Source organism: Echinops telfairi, unplaced genomic scaffold (assembly GCF_000313985.2).
Source record: "Echinops telfairi isolate 266 unplaced genomic scaffold, ASM31398v2 ScPeMD7_23;HRSCAF=83, whole genome shotgun sequence".
In the NCBI taxonomy this organism is placed as follows: domain Eukaryota; kingdom Metazoa; phylum Chordata; class Mammalia; order Afrosoricida; family Tenrecidae; genus Echinops; species Echinops telfairi.
In genome coordinates, this window is record NW_022103920.1 from 77,308,979 (window position 1) to 77,326,316 (window position 17,338).

A 17,338-nucleotide genomic window follows, 5' to 3' on the forward strand; every position below is an offset into this window, starting at 1 on the left:
CCGCGGGCCCCGAGGTGCCGGGCGGCGCGAGCGCGGCCCCCGAAGCAGCCAGGCGGCGGGCGCAGCGCGAGCGACTGTGCATTATGTGCGGCTGGGCCCTGGCTGGTCTCACCGCCACGCTTCTCTGCCTGCACAGCTGCCGGCCAGGTCCTGCCCGCGCTCTGCGGGCAGCCTGGGTGTTTTCAGTTGTTCTTGGACTGGGCCGAAGTGGTAAGTGTTTTGTTTTGTTTTGTTTTGTTTCCCTTGCATTGGCCAGAGGTCTGGGGCTGTGAAGGAGAGCGGCTGGACCAGAGCATCCTGCCAGGTGAAAGGGGCCCCTGTGAGCAGTGGTCTCCCAGAGAACTTCCGAAGCGCAGGCCAAGTGTCAAGCATTTCCTTCCCAGAGTGACAGCCGCAGAGAGGAGACACTGTGTGCTCCCCAACATGGGTGTTAGGGGAGCGGTCATCATGTGGGGAGTTGGAAGGGAGAAGGCTGGGTGTTTTTTTTTTTTCAGGGAAGCCAATGTAGGGATTCCGCTCTCTCCTTGAGGGCATTGTCTGTGTCCAGCACGCTCCCCATCTTTCTAGTACTTGGGTTCACTAACTTGCATCTGAGGCCAGGCTTGCGGATCAAATAGCTGGGATGGAAATAAATGAGTGTTCTGTTTTTTAGTCCACCAAGGAATAGGATACAGCATGCGTGTTTCTGCCACTACAGAGCTTAGCTTGAATGAATCAAACGCAGGAGGCATGTTCGTGCTTTAAATCATCATCTTTTTAGATTTGTCAAGAAATTTTGCTCATGGACTCCTCAGTGAGATCAATCTCTGAGATTGGAAAGCAGAGAAAATCCTGGGTCATCTTCAGCTCTGGCAGGTCACTTGTGTCAGAACCACCTTATCCTCATCGGTAAAATGGAGAACAAGATCTGCCCTTCCTAAATCATAAAGGAAGCCCAGGGCAAATCATGTCAGAATGGGTGTTTGGGGAGTGGGGAGTGAGATGGGCGAGTTAGGTGCAATTTGAAGGTGTAGCAGAGGCTTGTTGGCTAATAGTAAGACATAAAAAACAAGTGAAAGTAATGATTTAGGATGAGTTCCTACCGGTTGCTGAAGTAGATCAAGCATTTATTTTTGGAAATGCTGTTATTATTGCTATACTATTAAAAATCATTTTTAAAAATTTACCTCATTACTTAGGTGGTCACTGAGCCCTTACATTTTGTTAAAGTCTTTCTCTGACCTCTGGGGTTCTAGGAAAGTTTAGCTAATCCTTGTGCTTGTTTTATGGACTAAAATTTACTCCCACTCTTTGAACTGATGTGCCAACTTTCAGCCTGCAGCTAATTATACAACAGTCAAGTCATAACCTTACGAGAAAGAGTCTATCACGGAAACACCAAGCTAGCTTCGCGTAACTGTTGCATAGACTGGTGTCTAGCATTTGTTTCAGGACTATTTACTTCATGATGTGAAATTGGGGCAATTAGAGTTCATTTTTATGTTGTGGTTATTTTGGGCTTACATGTTGACTTCAAAATAAGTGAAACACAGGGCAAAGGAAAAACTAACATTCACTATCAATTATCTCATTAATGGAACATGTATTTCTTGCAGCAGACTTTCCACAGGGCACAATTTCATCCTGTTTCAAACCTGAATGGCAAAGTGTTTTTCTAGATTTAATCAACACATACACACATAATAATTAGGTGATGAAGATGGGTCAACAGTACATATTTTTCCTAATCGGCAGGCAAAGGAAAATAAAAACAAACTACTCATGTCTAGATTTTGCTGATAATAGAGGATTTTAAAAACATGTTTACTGGGCTTCATAAATATTCACAGTCTCTCAAGTAATAGATAGCATTGTGTTCCTATCAAGTGAATGGGATTGAATTGAAGCAAATATTATGAATGAGTCCCCTTGCACCTGCAGTCCTGAGAAAGGGAAGCTTATCTGAAATCAGAACAAGGCATCCTTTTCCAAGTCTCTGTCAAATATGCAAAGATTCCTGGTGTATTCTGGTTTGCAGTCCAGTTAAAAACATGCAAAAAATTTAAATTATAGCCAATACAACTCAGAAAATTAGAGATCAGCGTAAACCATCGTACTTTCGTGATACAGCTACAAGTCTCAAATTATATGTCTACACAGTGCAAATTAGATGCCTAAAGCAGAATAGAAATGTAGGTATCAGTTACAAAGGAAATCGTGTTTGCTCGCTCAGTAGTTTACACTGAGGAAAGGTTGAAGGCAATAAAATCATAGAAAAGGAGTCTTAGAGCACACAAGAACGACTTCACTTCAATTTTGAAGTAGGATATATAAGTTCCAGCTATATAGTACACTTTTAATAATGAATATGTAGTGAGCAGGGGTGGGATAACTGGAGTGTAGGGGAAAATCCGTATATGCGTTGGCTTGTCAACTTTCCCTGGTGGAGATCCCTGACAAGAGTGAACAATAACACAGTAAAACGGCTAATGAGTAACTAGAAGACTCTGAAGAACACTTAGCAGGTTAATATTTAAAGAGATTTAATGCAGCAAATCTATTATTTTCACTGCTGCTTAATTTGAAAGATTAAAAAATCTTTACTACTTAAATTGTTATGTACAAATGTGCATGACGAAGTTCAGAGATTACAATTTCTCTTTAAAAGGGGTCATTCAGATCGTAATGAGATAACTGCCTAATCAGCTGCTCATTCTTTTTAATGACAATAAAATGGATTGCTATTGTGCTATAACGGTAGCTTGACTTTACCCAATACATGTTTCGTAGCCAAGAGGGCATAAGAATAACATAACTTTCGGTTAAATTTTTTTAAACAGAGGGTTTATCACCCCTGATCAGAATTCTTTATGCTTACCTAAAGTGAGAGGTGGTTTAAGAGAACAGGGCCTCCTTTAGAATAAATAAAGAAGTCTTCCAAAGTATTTGTCCAATGAGACATTCAAATTAATTCTACCTAAAAGCAATTGAGGCACTTACTGATCAGTTAAAACACCACCTATTCTTGTTCTGTATATGAAAGCCAAACTTTGGGAAGAGCTACAGATATTTCTGGGCCCCTTCATCTGTTACCAGGCATTCTACAATTCCATCATTCAATAAATTCTTTTGGGTCAACTTCAATATCGGCCCTGTATTTTGTTTAACTTTGTATTTTGGATATTTTAAAACATACAAAAAGACAGATAGAATGTATGAGAAGCAACCATGTATCCACCACCCAGTTTCATCAGTTATCAACTCATGGCCAACTCCTTTCATTTCTACCCTATCCAACTCCTCTTCCTCCTCCAATTTGGATGTTTTCAAGTAAATCCCTCAAGCCACTTTCTTGCCTAAAATATTTCAGTAAGCAGAAATACTACGGAAGTAGATGCATGCTATTATTAATCCCACAGCATGAATATTTCCATTTCATCGATTTTGGTAGAAATTTTGTTATTAGCTCTCTGTGCTTTGACTCTGATCCATGATGACCTTAGATACAACAGAATGAAACGTTACCCTACACCATCTTCACAATTGCCAACATGACCAAGTGCATCTTTTTGGCTGTTGCATTCATCTGTTTCATGAAGGGTACCAGCCCTCTCTTGCAGTGGCCTGTTACTTCAGCCCCGCTAGTGACGGGTCTCCCCAATGATGTGCCAAAAGCACACTGTCAAAGCTGTGTTATTTTTCTCATTAACATTTGGAAATAGAGTGGAGGCTTTTCTGCCGCCTTTTCCTTAGTCTGGAAACTGTTAAACCTGCTCATCATGGGTGATCCTGATGGCCTTTGAAATATCAATGGCATTGTTTCTAGTATCACAACAACCGAGATGCCAACACACAGAGAGACGAATGGTAAAGTGGAAATGTAGGGCCGCAAAATGTTCATATCTTTAAATGGAGGGATTACAGAGGAAAGGGAGGCTAAGAACAACAGAGACACAGCTTCAACCATTTACTTTGCAATGTTTATGTTATAATGCCATTAAAATTATCTGAGCAGCTTTTTGGTATTCATATGCATCCAGAAGAAAACAATGTAAATAGGGCTCCTTCAAAGGTTACTGTACCCCAATGGGATCACAATAAGTTATACTTTAAAGTTTCATTTTAAGGATGGTTCCTTGAAAACAATGTTTCTGGAAATAGGTGATATTACCCCCTAGAGGTGTTAGAACGATGGGGGTGGGGTGGGGCTGGGGCATAGCAGCAAAAGAAGATAATTGCACTTTATCCTGGAGTATGTGCTATAGCACAAAAATTTTAATTGCCTGGTAAGCACTGAGTAATATTTTTCCTGAAAAGGGGGCAGTAAACTGTAAGTTTGGGAACCTGTGCTTTAAAACATCCATTATAATTTTATCATGTTTTTCTCTTCTCTACTGGATCATTTCCATCAATATTCCAGTTTATAACTGTCCATCTTATATTTATCATTCTCTTTAACAATAAAAGTCCTTGAATTGTTCCTATTTGCTGTCTCTACTTGATCTCAGAGAAGTCAGGCATTTTCTGCTGCCTCAGCAGTTGCAACAGATCTTCTTAAGATCACAATTGCCCCCACTGTGAAAGGTGGTGGTCAGTTCGTACGGTTCATCTTCCCTCGCATCTCTGATGGAATGGACGTGGTGCACCATTCCCTCCTTTGAAACACTTCGCTTAGATCAGGGAATCTCTGCTTGCTTGGTTTAAGCTCCTCTATGTGTGATGCTGGCTCTTCCTCACCCAAATGGGAGTAGCTGGAGACTTAGTCCTCAGAGTTCCTCTCTCCAACATATGGAAGAACTGACGGTCTTGGATCTTAAAAAACATTTCTGTTTGGACTAACCAAGTTCTTTATTGCTGAATCCATTCTAGCCCGTGGTGACCCCATGTGTGTCAGAGAAGAACTGCACTCCATGAGTTTCATTGGCTGGAATCTCCTGGAAAGATGTTTACTTGTGTTTTATTGTTTATGCCCAGGCATGCTACTGTGTAGATCATAACGAACTATGGATAGCCTTGAGAAGAATGGGAATTCCAGAACACTTCATGGTGCTCCTGTGGAACTTGGACATGGCTCAAGAGGCAGTTGTGCAAATAGAACAAGGACAGACTGCATGGTTTGAAATCAGGGAAGGTGTGTGTCAGAGTTGGATCCTCTCGTTATACATATTCATTCTGTATGGTGACCAGATTATCAGAGAAGCTGACGTACATGAAGAAGAATATGGCAGCAGGTTGGAGGAAGGCTCATTATCAACATGAGATGTGCAGATGACACAACCTTCCTTGCTAAAAGTGAGAAGGGCTTGCTGATGAAGAGCAAGGTGTGCAGCCTTTGGTTGCATGTGATAAGACCAGTATCCTCACAACTGGGTCAATAGGCCAATAATAGGTAACATCATGATAAATGGAGAGAAGATTGAACTTGTTGAAAAGTTTGTCTGCTTGGAGCTACAATTAATATTCATGGAATCAGCAGTCAAGAGATCAGAAGACGTCCCATGAGGTAAATCTGTTGCATAAGACCTCTTCAGAGAATTGAAAAAGAAAGGCATTACTTTGAGGACTAAGGGCCTAAACCATGGTATTTTCAAATGTCTCACATGCATGTGAAAGTTGGACTCTGAATAAGGAAGGCTGAAGAATTGATGCGTGTCAATTGTGGTGCCGTCAAAGGTTATCGATAGTACCACGAACTGCTCAAAGGGCGAACCTGTGTGTCTTAGAAGAAGTACGGCCAGAGTGCTCCCTGGCAAGGCTTTGTCTTACATACTTGGGACATGTTGTCAGGAGAGACAAGTCCCTGGAGAAGACACTCAGGAGGAAGGCCCCGGACAAGGTGGTTGGACCTGTAGCTACAACAATGGGCCTGGGCATGGGGACAGTTGTGAAGATGGCGCAGGAAGAGGCAGTGTCTCATTCTGGTGTGCATGGGATCACTATGGGCTGGAACCCACTTGATGGCATTTCACAACAATAATCTCCTGGAAGGTCTTTGGGTGGCACAAATGGTTTGCAATTGAATACTAATTGAAAATTTGATTTTATAATCTACCCAGAGGTGATTCAGAAGAAAGACCTGGTGATCTAGTCTGGGGAAAAAAATCACCCATTGAAAACCCTATGAAGCACAGGTGTTCCCATAGAGGGAAAGGTATGGAGTTGTGAATTAAGAGCATGCTGAAAACACATCCTGTGTTGAAACACCTGGAGACTCTGCACCTCTTTATGGGATTTTTCCTTAACATACTGAGAATAGTTGACAAGCAGTTGGCCTCACAGGAGTAACCCGGATGGAACCCCTGGAGCATTTCCAATGTCCTATAGACCTGGTAGTGTAGTGGTTACTCATTGGGCTGCCAACCACAAGGTCAGCAGTTCAAAATCACTAGCTGCTCTGCAGGAGAAAAGTGAGGCTTTCTACTCTCATAAAGAATTGCAGCTTTGGAAATCCACAAGGGCAGGTCTACCCTGTCCTATGGGGTTGCTTGGAGTTGGAATTGATGCGATGGCATTGGAAATGGATATTAGGGCTTGTGGTTATGGGAGAAAGAAAGGCATTAGCTTACGAATTAGCTCATAATCAGGTTCATCAGAAATAGTAAATGTGAGCATGATTCCTGATCAGGCAGTCGTATCCTGTGCCACCCTCTCAATTGGTGGTATGTTTGAGCCCGCTCTTGGCAGCGACTGTGTCAGTTCATCTTAATTCATTTTTCACTGACTCACTGCACTATGCATAATGTCCTTCAGGAACTGGGTATTCCTGATTACAAACCCAAATACGTGAAATGATGTCTCACCATCCTTGCTTTTAGGGAGCATCCTGGCTGTACCTCTGCCAAGTCAGATTTGTTCATTCATATGGAAAACCACAATATATTCCATATTCTTTACTCATCCCATAATTTGAATGCATCAGTTATTTCAGGTCTTTCTTATTCATTGTCCAGTTTTCATATGCAGATGAGATGGTTGAAATGTGGCTTCCGTAAGGTACACTAGAGCCCTTCTTCGCTCTTTAACACTTTAAATAGGTATTTTGCAGTGGAATTAGCCAGTGCAATATGTCATGTGACTGCTGCTTCTATAAGCATTGATTGTAGATTCGAGGAATATGAAGTCTTTGGCAACTTCATTCTTGTATCAGTCTGCTGATCCACTTGTGAGGTGAGGTGGGTTTTTTCTTCACATTGGGTGTAGTAGTCATGGTCATGGAGAGCGTGGAATCTGTAGTCTGTCTAGGCTACAGGCACATATTGCTACACTTCTTTCGGCAGCAGCTTGATACCAAGGAATCAAAGGTCCAGTTCTAAGCTATGAGAATATGACAATGAGCAAGCAAAACCCCGCCTCTTATGACACATTCTAATGGAGGATAACAAATAAATGTTAGTAAACGGCATGGGAAACATGTCTGAACTCCTCTGGCTACACAGAAGATAAGGAGAATTCAACTCCACCTATGCTCAAGGATGATTTCTACAAACCAGAAGTCAGATATACCTCCACTCTCCAACTTCCTTTATCCTATTCAATGATGTCTTCCAGGGCAGTCTACTCTGCTAGGTTCAATAAACCATTGCAATGGCCACCCAGTCTCCTGCTCTGTCTCATGGTCTCCTCATCAGTCTCTGGTGCTTTTACCGCCTCTCCACATTAGACAGGGGTCTCACACTTGCTCTGCTGGTAGCTCTTCTTTCTTGATAGGCGGGTGCTTCTGAAGTGGCTTGCTTTTATACCCCCAGGAATGGCAAAATAAACCAATCATTGGGAGTCCTCTATGTCTTATTTACATACCCCCATATTTTCACTGAAAGGACGTTACAATGACTATGAATAGAAGAACCATATTAAACAATCTCACTTCACCACAACACATATAGATGTGTGCACAAGTATTGCGTAAATATCTATAGATGTTTATGTATATGTGTGTGTAATATATTCAGGATAAAAAAGAATACATAAAGCAGAGTGAGTAGTCAGAAATTAATGTGAGGGAGATCTAAGGGTCAGAACAGGTTATCCTGATAATGTCTATGTCTTTAAGTTAAACTTCAAAAATCTTGAAGCTTCCTCGTTAAACTCTAAACATTAAACTTCATCTTTTATTTTCTACACTCCACTCAAGACAATTCATGATCTTTTCTACTATTTTAAAGGAAGTTGATTTTGATTCATGATAACTCCCGTGTTTTAGAGGAGAACTGGGCTCCATAGGGTTTTCAATGGATAATTTTTGAAGTAGATCCCCAGGCCTTCCTTACCATGTGCCTGTGGGTGGTCTCAGAACTCCAGTCCTTCTGTTACCAAGGGAACAGGTTAGCCACTTACAACCCCCGGGCAGACTTTTTTCAGGAAAAGTTCCCATCGAAGCAAAACCAAACCAAATAGCTAATTGCCAACTTTGAGTAACCAAAAGGTGAATTTTTGTTTTGTTTTGTTTGTTGTAAAGGGAGCAGGTCGCATTTAAGAACTAGTTATTGTAATAGAACCACACAACCTCTATAGCCTTACTCTCTTGTCTGAGTTCCTAACTTACCATCCAGGGACTCCTACAGATGAATTCTTGCTAAAGTGGGAGGGAGAATGTTAGGTTAGCTAATGGAATCCTCAGAATTTCATGTTCCTTTCTGTTTTGCTGCTGTTGCTGCTGCCATCCAGGTGGCCCTCGGTTCATGTCACCCCAAGGTGATGCAACTCTCACTCAAAACTAGGTAGAAAACAGTTATAAGACAGAGAAGGGGTGGAAAGATGGTGATTAAGTGGGTGATATTTGAGAAGAAGTTTTTGTAACATCAACTCTTTGTTGTAGATAGTTCTTGACATCTGTCTCCTCTTAAGACATCATATTCATTACAATAGAAAAGGCCCAAATTATCTTTTTATTCTATGATTTTTCTTAACCAGTCCACCTTTTAAAATATTTGCCTACATTTTAACTCTTTGTTCAGAATCTTTCTGTGGGACAAGCCAAGCTCTCCCAGAGCACTCCTCTCCCTCAGCTCTCTGTTGAGTGCCTTCCAGTTACCTAGGCACTGAGCTGCTAACTACAAGGTCAGCTATTCAAACCCACCGACTGCTCCACAGGAGAAAGATGAGGCTATCTGTTTCAGTAAAGATTTAAAGCCTCACAGGTCCCTGGAAGTCAGAATCAACCCAATGGTAGTGAGAGTGTTGACTATGTAGAAAAAACACTGTCATATTGTGGTTTCCCAACACTTGTCTGTCGGTATGTTCTGCCTCGAATTCTACTAGGGTAACCTGTGGTGGGCAGGTTTCAGAAGAGCTTCCAGACTAAAAGATTAGGGAAAAAGCAATTGGCAAACTAACTCTTAAAAAACTGACCAGTGAAAACCTTATGAATAACAGCAGACCATTTCTGATACACTGCCAGAAGACTCAGTGTGAAAGGCGATCAGAACAAGTCTAGGGAAGAGCTGCCCCCTTAAAGTAGAGCCAACCTTAATAATATGGAGAAAGCAAAACTTTCTGAAGGGGCATGCTTCAGAAGAGAAAACTGTAAATATCCATTGATCAAAATATGGACTATGGGGAGTATAAATTACATATATACTGTTAAAAATTAAAAGTAAAGCTTGAAGTTTGATATCCTAAGCATTGTTGCACTGAAATGGACTAATGTGGGCCATTTTGAATAAGATAATCATGTTTACTGTACCAGGAATGACAAATTTGAAGAGGAACAGCACCAAAATGAGCATTTCAAGAACTATCCTGAGATACATGGATTTTGGTAATAACATAATATTCATATACCTACAAGAAATACCAGTTAATATAGCTAAGAAACAAATTTATGCACAAACTTCTAATGTCAAAGACGGAGAGATTGAATATTTTTACCAACTTTTGCAGTGTGACATTGATTAAACATGTGCTCAATATGAATTGATATTTACTGGTGATTGAGATGTGAAAGTTGGAAAATCAGAAGAAGGGTTAGTAGTTGGAAAATATGACCTTGATAATAGAAATGATGCCAGAGATTATATGATGATACTTTGTAAGACCAAAGACATTTATTGAAAATACCTTTTTCAATAACACTGGTTTCCTTATTCCTCAACTACCAACTATTATATTTTCGATTTTTGACAATAGTAAAAACTCTACTATCAGATTTTTTGCATAGTAGCAAGGTACAACTACAAGTAGCAAACATTGAAACTGATGTTGACAGCAATTGAAAAATTATGCTTGATCTAACTGAAGTATGGATTGCTGTGATATTTGTAAGTGCTCCAAATAAAATGATAAATAAAAAAAGAAGTAGCAAATACTGAAATGTGTTCTGAGATCTGAGAATAATGGTGACAATGATAGTCAATATTATGTCTCAACTTGTCTGGGTCATGATTTTTAATAGTTTGAGTGCTCAAACTAAATTGATGTAATTTGGCAGTTACATAATGATTTAGTTGTCATCCACCTCATTAGATTTGATGTGGTCATTCTCCATTTTCAAGTAATGCCATTTTTTGTGTGTGTAACCACCTGGTGTTTGGAGCCTAACTATGTCATTAAGTGAGTAGTGCATATATGTGGATCTCACCAAACTGAAGACACTGAGATAAAATCAACTACATTTGTGGAAAAAGACATTGTTAAAGCTCCTTTCATCAATATCACCAGTTAGAATAAGAGCAGGAGCCCACTACAGAGCAGATCATAAATTGTTCATATGCCAAAGTAAAATCTTCAGTATTTCCCACCTAAATTTAGAGTCCAGCTCAAGAATAAATTTGATTCATTGAACACTGATGACTGAAGACCAGAGGAGTGTGGGAAGACTTCAAGAATCTCATATGTGAAGAAACTAACGATCATTAGAAGGACAGGAAAGAAAGACCAAATTGGATCTCAGAATAGACTCTGAAACTTGCTCTTGAATGTAGGGAAATTACAGCAAATGGAAGCTATGATGAAGTAAAAAGAACCAGACAGAAGATTTCAGATTGGATCAAAATGGCAAAGTAGAATACCATGACGATTTGTGCAAAAACTTGGAGTTAAAAAGCCAAAGGGGAATAATATGCTTAGCATTCCTCAAGCTGAAAGCTAGGTTGAAGGATTCTTTAGGCAAAAATTTGAACTTTGTAAGAAGCTACAGAAGAAGATGGAAGAAATACATAGAGTCACTATACTGAAAAATTTTGGTCAATATTCAAGCACTTCAGGAGGTAGCTTTTGATCAAGAACTGATGGTATTGAAAGAAGTCCCTGCTACATTCAAGGCATGATAATAAATAAGCCTCTTGGAATTGACAGAATACTATTATAAATGTTTCAACCAATGGATGTGATTCTAGAAGCACTCATTCATCTATGTCAAGAAATTTGACAGACAGCTACCTGACCATTCAGCTGAATGAGAACCATACTTGTGCTCCTTCTAATAAGAGATGCAAAAATTATCAATATAATTAATATCACTGTGGTAGTTACATAATCTGGTGTCAATTTGGGACTTTGGGAAGGGGTGGAGTCTAGTCTGTCAATCAGATCATAGCCAACGAGGCCTCTGTGAACATGGTCTTCTCCTGAGAATTCTGGGAATTCCTGGGTTCCCTGCTTGGAGGCAGGAAAGACACTTTCTCTTCTCACTCCCTCAGAGACTTTCAACCAACAAGACACATGGAGCTACTCCCTGGGAGCTGGAGAAGCCACATGGATCTACCCTGCTATAACCAGACCTCTGGAGCCAGAGAAGCCATGTAGAGACCCCTTCCTGTGCTGAGATCCTTACACCACCACTGGATCTACAAGACTTCCCACCCACTAGCCGTGATCTTCCTGCATTCGGTATCCTGTTTGTGTTTCCTGAGTCTGAAGAGGACTTTATAGATTGGCATCGGACTTATGGGCTAATATTGGACTTATGGACTTGATCTGGATTGGGCTGGAACATTTTCTCAATATTCAATTGCCCTTGTATATAAACCTCTTTCTCCTACACATATGAATGTCTATGAATTTGTTTCTCTAGTCTATCCAGACTAACACAATCACACATTTGCCAAATGATGTGGAAAATACCTAATTTTTTAACTTTCAATCATGAAATAAGTGAAGATTTGCAGAGTAGATCATCAGTTTTATATCCAACAAATTTATACAAATTTTGTTTCAACTCATCCAGTAGAATCCTCTCAATCCTACTCCCTTGTTTCTTGTTTCCATTCTGTCATCTTTCCTAAAACTCTGAACTGTGTCCCTTAAGTAAGTACTACCCTTTGGATCCATGATCAATGCCTATGAAATCAACAATGAAGAAATCATAGATGTATTGCATTGGGCAAATATGCTATTAAAAAGACCTCTTAAAAGTGTTCAAAAACAAGTATGTGTCATTGGGAATTAAATGTGCCAGAAAAACACCATGTTGTTTTCAGTCACCTCATCTGCATGCAAAAACCAGGCAATGAATAAGGAAAACCAAAGAAGAACTGATGCATTTGAACTATAGTGTTGGCAGAAAATACTGAATATAGCTGGACTACCAGGAGAATGAGTAAATCTGTTTTGGAAGGAATAACTCCAGAATGCTCCTTCAGGTTGTGGGCGGCAAAACTTCATGTACTTTGGACGTATTCTCAGGGTGGACCAGTCTTGGTTCCTCATGCTTGTTAAAGTTGATAGTCACTGAAAAGGAGGAACACTCTCCATGATAGAGGTTTACACAGTGGCTGAAACAATGTCCTCAGATATAGATAACAATTGTGAGGATGAATATGATAGGGGATAGGCAGTATTATTTTGTCCTATTGTACATGAGGTCACTATGAATCAGGACCAAGTCAATGACCCCTAATAGCAATATAGTAACTTCATAGACTAAAATGATTTTTTCAATCCAGCAGTCAATTTTTATGTGATCTTTGTTCTACTTTCCCAGTAAATCAATTAGCATAATTTGGACATTGAATAAAAATATAATGCAAGTCAAAATTACCTCCATTGAAATTTTGATTATTTACGATAATCCTGCTTTTCAACAAGTGTGTGTTAATTCTTGTTAAGAAATCACTAATACTAATCAGATGCTATGAAAAAGTTATCTTCCTTAAGTTATTTTAAAAGGTTCTCAAGTGAAGTTATTTTAGGAAGTAGAAATAACATGATTAAATGAAAAGCACTCTGTTACATTATAATGATCTTATCAGATCTATATGACTAACATGCTGTTAAAGAATATTTTCATTTTGTGTGTTGTTATCCAGAAGTACTAAACGGTCATATTAAACTATATATAACATCTTAAAAACTTTTCAACTGAAAAGTACAGCTACATTTACTGTAGACAGTGTCTGTTTTTATTCTATATTATTATTATTGGTACAGTTTGGCAATTTTAGGGAATTGCCAAAAAGCAAAGGCCCGAAATGGTACAGGGGACAGGGACCAGGATCAAGTCTGATTCTGAAGAGCTATTCAGGTGAAAGTCCAGGAGAGAGACTGAATGAAGAAGTAGACAGAAGGGTCAGTACTGGGGAGAAGAAGATGGAAGTGTCCAAGTAATTTAAGTCTTAAGACATTTACCAAGGGTTTCTTCCTATTTATGTGAGGTGTGCAGTGGCTTTGGTCGATGTTACACTTACACATGGTAAAATTCAGACCCAGTTGAGAGTACTGTTCTGCAAATCATATGGTAGCCAGGGTCCTTTCTTTGGCATTGAACCACAAACACTTCTCCCAGTACAACCCATTTTCTATATTTCAGTGGAGGCCGTATTTCATTAGTATAATTCCATTGTCATTGTCTCAGATTCTTGTGGAAGGGGCTGGAGGGAAAATTCTGGTCCAACGGTGTTTTAGAATATTATAAGGTGGAACAAAGAAAGCAATCAAAAGAAATTAATGCATGATCATACAAGCTCTGGTTTAATAAACAGTACCTATGGATTGCCAAGGGATAGAATTTCCTGATTGCAAGGAGGCCAAGCTGGCTATGCATAGTGACGTATGTTATTTATTGACTCTCCTAGAACAAATAACACAAGAAAGCTTCAGACTGAGCAGGGATTGCTGTAGAACTGGTTGTTCCAGTTTGAAACAAAGAACCAATTCTAGTAGCATTGAATTATTGGCAGAGAAGTGGCCTACTTGATATGTTTCTTAGTACTAGGCATACCTTCCATTGTCTTTTTGTACATTTGATTTGGACTGTTCATGACAAACTGAATACAAGTGAACCAGAATGTCAAGAAGGATCCTCCAGAAATGGGATGTACAGGTCAAGCTTCAAGAGAATGGAACACTGGAAAAAACAAAAACATTTAAGAAGGGAATCTTGAGGGTTTTTTTTAAAAGGTAGCTTGAGTTTTTTTGAAAAGGTCAGTCTTTTTAACACCAGAGCCAGAATATATAATGACATTCTTCTGACTTCGAACAGAATGATTAGTTATAATAGGATGTAACATGTGTGGCTCTTGTGAATGATCCAAGGACAATTGAGGCTCCCATAGTCCTGTGGTGGATAAGAGAGGGGACAGGAGATCCTGGCATGTACCTGTGCCCTGCTGACGGCAACATGATACAAGTGAACATGAACTGGCTAGCCCTATGAGGGTGCACTTGGTATTGATGGACCTTATCAGAGGCTACCTGGCTACCTGGAGATGAGCATGCCGTTGATGCCATAGACCACTGCTCCATGAAAGCAAAGGATGAAAGTTAAATTATCCAGTGATGCGCTTGCTGGGCAGGGATTGATTTATAAGCATTATGGAAAAAACCTAGTATCAGAGGTTTGGGGCAAATTCTGCCTCTTACAGGATGTTATACCCCTTCTTCACACCCAGCAGAGTATTCTCAAATATTGCTCAGAATACATGGAGTTCTTTATTCTACAGTGATTAACGATCATTCTCTTCGGGTTTATTATTTTATTTTATTTTATTGCCCATAAAGTCTATGTAAGGAATTGGAATTTGCCTGTTCCTTTAGTAGAATTAGATGTTTGTAGCCATATCTTAGAGAACATTAAACTAAAAAGTATACTAGAATTGAAATTTTTAGTTCTGAAAAACTGCCATAATTACAGAGTAGCTATTAAGTGGATTTTTAGAAATCTTTACTGGGGTTGAGAGAACTAAAAACTCAAAAACATGTCAAGAAATATTGAGTATCCTAATTGGATTTTTTTTCAAACCTGTCCTCCAGAATAGTGCCATTTTGTACAAGGCACTTGGGTTCCCCAAAACTTTACCCAGGGTAATACAGACCCACCTTTCTGGAGCTTTGGTATTATTGTACAATCAGTGATCCAGAAATGATATAAATGAGCTGACTGTGCAAGGCCAGGTTGTGGATCTTCTCCAGAATGACAGTGATCTCATCATCCATATGACCAGAGATCCTGAGGGACCTCCACCAGGTGAGGGTATTACCTAGAACACATATACTCATGCCATATTTAGAAAAAGATCTTCCATTTGTCCCCGGTCTAAATTGTTGGGGTGTTGTGGCAAGGCATTGTGGAAACCTGGGGAGGAGTCAGTGACAGTCAACCTTTGTAATATATATATTCACTTTAAGGAAATGGCTCATGCAATTGTGGGGGCTGGCAAGTCCCAAATCCATGGGTTATGGGGTAGACTAATGACACCTATTGGATCACATGGTTGCAGAAACTAATGAACCCAAAGTCTGTTGGTCAAATTTTTAAAATGCTTGTCAGATGGCCCACAGAAGATTTCTGTAGACTTTATGTCTCAAGAACTAGAGGCCAGGTAAAGAAGTGTTCAGGGTTTAGAGAGACCATGTACATGCACACTTTGCCAGGATACTTATTTATATATTGGAGGTCAGTCATAACCCTGAGGCAACTCTCCTTCCAACTGATTGATGGATCACATCAGGGAGGTGATTACATTATACAAGCATTTCCTGGGCTATGAAGGAGAAATGGTGCTGTGTCTTTGAGAACTTGTAGGTAAGTGGAAACAGGGAATCATAATTCTTATTCAGTTTTATTTAATGCAAAAACAAGTTAAATATGTTTCAATGATTTATAAGCTGCACATGGAATAAGTGATGGTGATTATGATTGAAAAAATTGTCACTAATATGCATTGTGTCTGTGGTTTCAGAGTGAAGGTAAAGTTACATAACATTATAGAGTACATTGGATATTCATAACTCAGGGACTGCCTGTGCTACATATGGTAGAACAATCAGTCCAATGCTTGCCAATCCACTGAGACTCATAGCCTAACCGAGGTGAAACATACTAACCATCCGAAGGGGTAACTCTGTATATCCTCCTCCAATATGACTTGATTGGATATTCTAAAGGAGGCCTGGGGTCCCTAGGAATGTGGAGATTGAGTGAATTATGGATCACATGACAACAGCCTGAGGCCTGAGGCCAGAAAATCGAGGTAGTGAACAGCTACTACCACCAGTCTGATTGGGATCACAATGGAAGATCCTAGACCAGCGGTTCTCAACTTGTGAGTTGTGACCCCTTTGGGGGTCGAACGACCATTTCAGAGGGGTCACCTAAGACCATCAGAAAACACATATTTCCGATGGTCTTAGGAACTGAGACACCACCCCTCTATCCGTCTCCAGGCGGGTCCACCCACATGCAGATATGCCCACACAGGAGTATCCAGAGTGAAGACTGTTCCCCATGCTACACCATGCTTCAAGAAAAAAATTCATTTATTTGCCATTAGAAATAGATATTTCACAATATATAATTACATATTGTTTTGTGATTAATCACTATGCTTTAATTATGTTCAATTTGTAACAATGAAAGTACATCCTGCATATCAGATAGTTACATTATGATTCATCACAGCAGCAAAATTACAGTTATGAAGTAGCAATGAAAGTATAGTTGGGGGTCACCACAACATGAGGAACTGTATTAAAAGGTTGGAGCATTAGGAAGGTGGAGAGCCACTGTCTTAGAGAGAGTGGGAGGGAAGTGTACAATAGAATTCAAAGTTATAAAAATTCAGACTTACTGGCCTAATCAATGCTGGTGAAACCCCCAAGTTTTGTCCCTTAGACAGTCTTCCAAACTAGAACTGAACCCACTTCAGGGGACCCTCTTTCACACTAACACTAGATGGGCCTCAACATGAACACTACCACCTGTGAGGACTCTGCTCCTCAGCATAGTCAACCGTATGTGATTGAAAAGGCAGCATTGACCCCAAAACCTGGTCCAGAAGAGAGGAAGGGGCAAGAAAGATCAGTGAATAGAAATGGGGAACTCAGGGAGGAAATACGTAGAACGTTATCCCATTAAGAGGATTGCAAGAAATGTCACAAAACAAAGTGTGTATAAAGTATTGAATGGGAACCTATTTTCTCTGGT

At 39.9% G+C, this 17,338-nt stretch overlaps 1 protein-coding gene across 1 annotated transcript in view; it reads left to right on the top strand.

Moving 5' to 3' along the window:
- Positions 1-83: 83 nt before the first annotated feature.
- ITGB8 (integrin subunit beta 8) overlaps positions 84-17,338 on the top strand; it is a 95,889-nt gene continuing 78,634 nt past the window's right edge. The window contains exon 1 of the mRNA XM_004702710.2: positions 84-210. Within this exon, the coding sequence (XP_004702767.1) occupies positions 84-210 (127 nt within the window). The remainder of the gene's footprint in view (positions 211-17,338) is intronic.